The sequence below is a fragment of the Eumetopias jubatus genome, unplaced genomic scaffold (assembly GCF_037043125.1).
Source record: "Eumetopias jubatus isolate StellerSeaLion01/CBP00866 unplaced genomic scaffold, mEumJub1_p1.0 scaffold_6, whole genome shotgun sequence".
NCBI lineage: Eukaryota > Metazoa > Chordata > Mammalia > Carnivora > Otariidae > Eumetopias > Eumetopias jubatus.
The window spans coordinates 51,305,906-51,314,358 of record NW_028274812.1 but is presented as its reverse complement, the minus strand read 5'-3'; the positions used below and the strand labels follow the sequence as shown (position 1 = coordinate 51,314,358).

The 8,453-nt window shown below is 37.1% G+C and overlaps 1 protein-coding gene across 4 annotated transcripts in view; it reads right to left on the bottom strand.

Annotated features, from left to right (window-relative positions):
- Positions 1-1,229: 1,229 nt before the first annotated feature.
- WASF1 (WASP family member 1) overlaps positions 1,230-8,453 on the bottom strand; it is a 65,549-nt gene continuing 58,325 nt past the window's right edge. For 3 of the 4 annotated variants that reach the window (XM_028104174.2, XM_088024263.1, XM_088024265.1), the window contains 4 exons: positions 6,946-7,118; positions 4,736-4,915; positions 3,049-3,677; positions 1,230-1,945 (listed from right to left, as the gene is read on the bottom strand). In XM_028104174.2, coding sequence (XP_027959975.1) covers positions 1,788-1,945; positions 3,049-3,677; positions 4,736-4,915; positions 6,946-7,118 — 1,140 coding nt within the window. In that variant the 3' untranslated portion in view covers positions 1,230-1,787. The remainder of the gene's footprint in view (positions 1,946-3,048; positions 3,678-4,735; positions 4,916-6,945; positions 7,119-8,453) is intronic. The other variant, XM_088024264.1, reaches the window with a different exon arrangement.

Genomic DNA, 8,453 nt, shown 5'->3' with positions numbered 1-8,453 from the left:
CAGAGATCATGACCTGAGTCAAAACTAAGAGTCGGATACTTAACCGACTGAGCCACACAGGTGCCCCCACTATCTAATCTCTTGTTCTAGGCAAAGCTACCCAAAAGAACAAAGCAAATCTTCTGTTAATTAGAACTATTAGGAAATTTTTTTTTTAATGTCCAAACTATTGCCACAATAGAACTTAGTTCCTCATTCTTATTCCACAAGGAGTACGGGTCATTAGTTATTTACCTAAATAACCCCCAAATTATCAAGTTACCAATGACCTCATCTATCAGCTATCTATTACTGTTGCACTAATGCTATATGAAATAATCCATCTCAAACCTTAGGTATGAGACAATAAGCATTATTTTTTTGCTCATAAATTTATAGGTTAGTTGAACAATTCTTCTGAGCTGGGCTAATCTTAGCTAATCTTGCTCATCTGTTTACGGCTGGCCAGTGGGTGAGCTTGTGCTTGGCTGGTCTAAGATGGTCTCACTTGGCACAGCTCTCTGTATGAGGTTTCTGATCTTCTAGCAGGCTTAACCTGAGACAATGCTATTGGCTAGAACAAGTCTCAGCAACACTCAGATCCAAGGCGGGGGGGGGGGGTGGTGGAAAAGAACCCATGTCTTGATGGGAGGAGCTAGAAATTGCACTGTAAAAGGATGAAGACTACTGTCACTTTTACAGTCCAACTACAAAAACTTCACATTAAACAATCTAATATTAATGCTGCTTTCCCTCCATCCTTTAATCTGGACTGTGTAAACATTAACAACTCACTTTATCATTGTAAAATATAATTAAGAATGCTGTTAAACTGAAGTCAAGTTGTGTTGAAATTAGACAGCACATTGAGATTTTAATTTAAGAGCATGAGTTAAAAAATACTGATTTTTGTGACCTTAGGATAAAATGATATAAAAGCTACCTTACATACCAGACAACATGAATCTCTTTAATTAAGAGGAAATTATACAGCTTAAGTGGTTTTAACATTTTTTGCTTACTATCTATGTATTAAAAGCCTACTTTATATATATTTGATAAATTATCAGAAACAGTTTGATTCAAAGAGCAACACCCATGAACCTTTAAAATGAACCATTTATTAAATCAGACTGTTAATTCTTAACAGTTAATGTAAGTTACATGTATGTTTATGTCAGAGTATTTCACATGGAAATTTTTTAAACTCTTATAGGCAAGCAAAATCGTACCACACAATATATAAGTGGAAAGGGGGTGCTGCTAAACATTCAAATAAGGCAAATATTTAAAAACGGTAAAACAATAATTAAAAAAAATTCAAGCATTCCTTTAAGAGAATTCAATACTACTAGCTAAGTGTACTTTCTGAGTGTATTCATATAATCAAGGCAGTGTTTCTTCTTTTAAAACATCAGGAAATGGAATAAGGCTCATTAATAGATACAGCTGCCCTCAAGATTTCAATCTCAGTTGCTTTCTTTAAATTAAAATTCACAAAGTGCACAATTAAGATATCTCAAAAAACTGAATCTGCTACTCTAACAACAGCTGTCCATGCTTAATACTTAGTGGTTTTTTGACCAAATTATCTTTTCAGGGAAAAATAAAAAAGATAAGCCACTGTAAAACATTTAGTTTGAAATGTATGCTATTATTTTTCTTAGAAATCAAAAATTATGGAGGATAAGGGTTATTTATCATAAGGAAAAGAAAGCAAAACACTGGAATGACCAAACATTTTCAAAGAACAAGCACCACAAAGGACATTTGCATTCAGTTTTGTAATATTTATCAATGCATTTTTCTTACTCCAACCAATCTACTTCATCAAATTCTGAATCATCTTCTGAATCACTATACTCCACAGCAATACGGCGAGACAGGATGGTGGCAACATCATTTTCAATGCGTTCATGTTTAGCTTCCTGTTCACGCTGCTCTTCTACTTTGCGTAGCTGAATACCTGATATAGAAAAACCAAAGCATTCATTGTAAACCAAAATACTAAATACTACATATTATTAATCTTTCTGGAATAAAATCAAATACATGTGAGAAATACTACCAGGAAAATGAAAAGCAAGATCTATTAAAAAGAATTTGAAGGGATCATATTTGGAATCATATTAATTTGGTCAATTAATTCTTTCATTATCTATAAAACTAGTTGGTCAAACTTACCAGCTATCCCAGTGAGTATCTACAGTTTATTTAGCCATGATGGTCTACTGTGCCTCCCTACTCAGCAGCCCCCCTAAAAAGTTAACCAGTGGTCAAATGAATGTTGTTGAGTATATTTCCTGTGGCTTTATTCTCCCAAGGAATCGAGGGAAAGGCGCTATTATTCATTCTATACTGTTGGTGCCTGGCTTAAAGTAGGTGCCTAGGAAATGCTGGCTGAATAAGAGGAAATGCTGGCTCCTGAGAGAGGAACGTTAATCCTATAAAGGCATCTGGTAGAGCAAGTGTCACTGATACACCAAATGGACAGCCTTAACACTGAAGAAAATACCATTTTTAAAGGAGTTAATATACATATTAAACATAATATAAAGGGTTTTAACTAAATTTTCTGTAAGTCTGATATTTAAATTTCTCATTTATTCCATAAACATTTTAAGAATCCCTACCAAAGTATGAAAATAAAATAATTGTGATATATTTTCTGGAAAATGATTTAAAATATACGTTGAACATAGCTTTCCTTTCTAAAAACCATTTGTGAGGGGCACCTGGGTGGCTCAGATGGTTGTGTGTCTGCCTTCAGCTCAGGTCATGATCCCAGGGTCCTGGGATCGAGGACCCCATTGGGCTCCTGGCTCGGCAGGAAGCCTGCTTCTCCCTCTCCCTCTGCCTCTCCCCCTCCTCATGCTCTCTCTCTCTCTATCTCTCTGTCTCGAATAAATAAAATCTTCTAAAAATAAAGAAAATAAAAAATAAATAAAAACCATTTGTGCAAAAATATCATCTAAAATTTTATAAGTGAGGAAAATGTTACTGTGTCAAATATTTAGAAAGTTTCTAATGCTACCATAGCAATGCTCTCAACGGCCATGAGGCAATTACCTTTTCGTATTGCTTCCAGAAGTACACTCCTGGCGTCACTGATTACAGGTAGAGTTGATGGATGACGCTTTGGCTCAGAAGCAGGTATAACTTGCGATGGAGGAGATGGAGGCATTAATGGAACATGGGGACCTGGGGCAGTAGATGGAGCTGGATGGAGCCCAGAGGGAGGATGGGTAAGAGCTGCAGCTGTGACAGGGGATGGTGGCCGAATGCCAGGCGGAGGCAGAGGAGGCGGTGGTGGGGGTGGGGGCAGCCCCTGGACTTCACCCTGTGGGAGCGGATGAACTGGTACAGTCTCACACACTGGGGCAGCCCTAGCGACTGGCGGAGAGGGCTGTACTAGAGGGGGTGCGATTGGAGGAGGAGCTGGGTGCAGAACTCCAGGGGCAATCTGAAGAGGAGCTGGAGGTGGAGGTACTGCTGGAGCCTGCAAAGCAGTGGCTGGAGGTGGAGGCGGGGGAGGTACTGGTGGGGGAGGAGTCGAAGTCATTGAGGCTCGCAAGGAAGAAGCTGACAAGGCAGATGGAAGAGGTGGTGGAGGAGGTGGGGGAGTGGGGCTCACAAACACAGGTGTCCTGCCTGTAGCTGGTGACTGAGGGCGATTTTCCATCAAACCTGTAGCAGAACTGAAGATAAAGAAATCCTAGCAAGTTATTAAAAGAGAAAGAAAGAACCACAGGAAAGATACAACTATCAGTCATTGTATCAGGGTAGATGCATTAACATGTTCCTAAAGAAATTAAAAATTCTTCAGTATTTAGGGTGAAGGGAAGGTAGCAACAAGAAAATGAAGAGGTGGTGCTTTCGTTTGTAATATTCTAAATGGTCTCATCCTTCCATGCACCTGTCATATACACTCAAGCATTTTATGCTTACTTTGATAAATAAAATGTTCAATTTTATGCTGTGATAGGAGTCTTTATAATGACTCAACATTTATCATATTACAGTATTTGTAGCAATACCTGTGGCCATTAAACGCTGCATTGATACTGAAGCTATTAAGACTCATCATATGTCATTTCAGTTAAATCAATAACAACTAATTACAAGCCACAAAAGGAAATTTATGGCTCTCTTCCTTCCTGAGGATGGAACATCAAATGACTCAGTGACAGAAGGCTGATTTTTTTAACTGAAAATTATAAAGCTGGTCTCTATTTACCTACTAAAAATTTTATAATCTGGGTAACAATGGACAAAATTCAACTTCAAAATTGCTTTACTGAAAGATTATTGCCTCTTTTCTCTCAAATTCTCGGGAGTATTCCCCATAATAGCAAATTAACACTTAGAATCACACCTTTGGTTCCCATTTCTTAGTCCTTTACCACAGTCCAGAAATTCTTAATTTTTATTAATATACTGCACATCATGTGCTTGATAAGAAAGCTATAATAAAATGAAACACACTTTAATCTTTAAAGTAAATTCTCATTCACTAAATTTTCCCCGAGAACGTGTCAACTGCTCTCTGTTTTTGTAAATAAGGTTTCGTTGAAACACAAACAGGCATTTATTTATGTACAGTCTATGGCTATTTTCACGCAACAATGGCAGAGCTGAGTATATAGCTGTGACAGAGAATGTATGCCCACAAAGCCTAAAATATTTACTAACTGGCCTTTCAAGAAAAAGGTTACCAACCCCTAGGAACAAATATCATGTGCCTGTCCCAACATACCTGATACAGGTCGGTATGGGTTTGGCATCCCCTGCTCCATGCATTGGTGGAGGTGGAGGAGGTTCGTGGGGTCTGACTAAGACCCTTTCCTCAGCTCTAGTCAGAAGCTCACTCATCTGACTAAATGGCAAGGCAGAAAGTGAGTAAGATCCATCCATATGGTCCACATATGTCTGAGGTCTAAAAAAAAAAAATACAGTATCAGTGTATTTCTCTTGAATTACTGGTGTAGTAAAGTGTTCTACAGGAGATATTTAACATGTATCCTTTGAATGCCAATATTTTAACCACTACTAAGAAACTTTAGAAATTTATTACTGCTTTTAAAACAAAGAATGCTGCTCACAATGCAACCTACTAATAATACTAATTCAATTCAAAAGAATAAAAAGTATTACATATAGAATCTTATAAACAAGAAAAGAAAGTAATTAACTTTTGGCAAATTGTGTTCAAGGCTATCTGTCTCTCTCATTTTTTTCCTTTAAAACACGATGCCAATGACGAAAAGCTAGAATATGAAAACTGGAATTTTCTACCATTAGGATATCTCGTTGCTCTCTTAAACCTAAATGACTTCCAAATGTCTTTATCAGTGAGAAAGGCCTCCATGATACTAGCACCACGGAGATGGCTAATTATATTGTTTTGTCTTTTTGGTGTTTGTTAGGGTGGTAGGGTACTCAGAAAATAACTGAGTAACAACAAAGCAACACGTGACTTAAGATTTATAAATATTTACTGATTGTAGTGCATGCTGGGGACGAATGTACACAGAGGAAGTTAGAAAATACAGCTGACTTTGAACACAGGTTTGAACTGAGCACATCCACTTATATGAGGTTTTTTATTTTATAGTACAGCACTGTAAATGTATTTTCTTTATGATTTTCTTAACATTTTTTCTGTGGCTTACTTTATTATAAAAGTACAGTATATAATACACATAACATACAAAATATGTGTTAAATGACTATGTTCTCAGTAAGGCTTCCAGTCAACTGTAGTCTATTAGTAGTTAAGTTTTTGGGAAGTCAAAAGTTACATGTGGACTTTTGACTGCAAAAGGGATTGGTGCCCCTAACTCCCTCGTTGTTCAAGGATTAACTGTATTGTACTTATGTTACCGGGTAAGGTAATATCATAATTACTTAACAGTAGTAGAAAAAAATGTTTATCTATAGATTACTTTTTATTTATTTATTTATTTTAAAGATTTTATTTATTTGACAGAGAGAGAGACAGCGAGAGAGGGAACACAAGCAGGGGGAGTGGGAGAGGGAGAAGCAGGCTCTCCGCTGAGCAGGGAGCCGGATGAGGGGCTCGATCCTAGGACCTTGGGGTCATGACCTGAGCCGAAGGCAGACGCTTAACGACTGAGCCACCCAGGCGCCCCTATAGATTACTTTTTAAAATAAATCTCAATCCTTTTTGGTCTTTTTCTTCCAGTAATGCATATAAATAGTATCTTACACGTATATTACTCCTAAACTTGGCCAAGATATGAGCCTAATAATTTACATGTATTATTCCAAAGAAAACTTTAAGCTCTTTTCCATTCAAAAATCAGTAACTATAATATATATAATAATAACTATACTCATTCAACTATACACAAATTCCTTTACAGAAAGATGCTAGTATAATGTTTAGTTAGGATAGCATGTTACTTAGATGGGGCCATGGCTACTGAGAGAGGAAAAAAGACCTATTCTATAGTTCTGCAAAAGGGGATGAGTAATGTTGTTTAAAATTCCTGATGTAACTGAGGTGGGAGATGTGGCATAGAAAGGGAGTCAGGAGAAAGAAAAAGGAACAAAATATTACCCTTTCTCAGCTCCTACTTTATATGTAGTGAATCAGTAATATTTCAAAAACATTCCAGACCCCATTCCTCTATTATGAAATTCTAGCAGACTCTGCCTGAGAAAGCATGGAGACTTCATATGAAAGCTAAAACAACCCTGAAGATCATCTATTCCAACCACCTCTTTCTATAGATGACAAAACTAAAATCCAGGTATGAAAACGACTGGCCCAAGATCAGACTTTAGTAGGCTCACAGTGGTCAGGGTTTCAAAATTATTTCTATAGCTAAAGCAGGGTCTGCTGGTTCAACAATTCAGGACCTAAGAATTAGAGGCATAGATATTAGAAACAGAGCCAGTATTTTATCATTAATTTTGTTAACAAACAAACAAAAAAGAAACCTTGTTTCAAAATGAGAGGCTGGGCCATTAGCAACTTCAATATGCTTATGTAGGAGATCAGCATCATCTTCCGCCAGCTCCGGGCCTTGGGCCAGCTTCTGCCACTCTCTCCGCCTGTCATGAGGCGCTCTCGGCACTTTTTCTGGTTCATGAGGACGATCTAGATTTTTCTGCTATAACAGATGTATTAAAACAAAGCCAAATGCTGAAGGGCTAAGTTTTTAAAAAGATGTTATAACAATCAAAATAAAATTCTAACATTAATACTGAAAAAGACAATGCCATCATAATATAGTCAAAGTAACACAGAGAGTTCATTGGTACATTCAGAATTAAATCTTAGCTAGCTTGCTTCCAATCCCAGTTTCTTTAACCTCTAATTTGAATTGATGCACCAGATAAAAACAGTATGCCTAAATAATAAAATTTGAGGTCAGAAAGTCCTTTCGGATGAAAAAAGATTCACCAATTCTGCTCCCACATCTATTAGTTTTTGCTATAATGAGTGAAATTTCTACCATTAATGGCACTAACTCTAACCAAAACCTGAAAATTTAAGGCTATGTAATCTGGAAAGTGACCAATTAGCTAGCCAATACAATTATCCAATTAACCCATAACAACTGTGTCCCTCATCAGAAACAGGGTATTCAAAAATTAAAACACAAAATAATTCAAATTGTGGGAGAAAGCATAGCGAGGTCTAGAGTTGGTGTAACAAAGTCAAATGCCCAAAGGGGCCAAGCAGATCACATACATGAATGTGAAATGTTAATGTGAACATTGTAAAATGAATGAAGAAAGTCAGGTGTAAGATGGGGATTGTAATGAAAAAACAAAACAAAACCAGGCATGCCCATTCAAGGCTTTCCAGTTCAAGAATTTTAAAACCACTGTGTGTGTCAAACAAAACACTGACTGCAGGCATAACCTGAGCTTCCAGTCACCAGTTTGTAAACTCTGGCTAGAATGCTGGGATACTATCTAGTACAGAAAATAAAATGAAGCCACTATGAGGGAAAGGGAGGAGAGGAGAGATAGTTACAGGAGAAAGAGAGGGATTTTGCCTCCTTCATAATTCTGCCTAAATCCCAATTTTGCTTCCTCTTTCTTTATTTCCAGTTATCATCAACATGGAATAAAGGAGATCCAAGTGAATTTTATTACCAAGTAGGAAATGGCAACACAGCAGACAGACAACAGGAATTTAGTGAGAATATAATAATCTTTCCAAAACATTTAGGATATGATCTGTGGTAAGAAAATATAACTTAATCTACTTTGCCAATATCTGCACAATATTCCTTCGTCCCTTCTTACCAGAATGCCCTTCTCCTTTTCCCTGGTCCACTTAATTCCTGTTTGTTCTGCAATATTTATTATAAGCTTTGTTGAAAGTGTTTACCAACCCTGTCTTCTGGCTAAAGCAGGTACAGTTTTGTGCTACCTAAACCCTCCACACATACCTCTGTTATGGCGCTTATCAGACCATATTGTAATAATCTGAT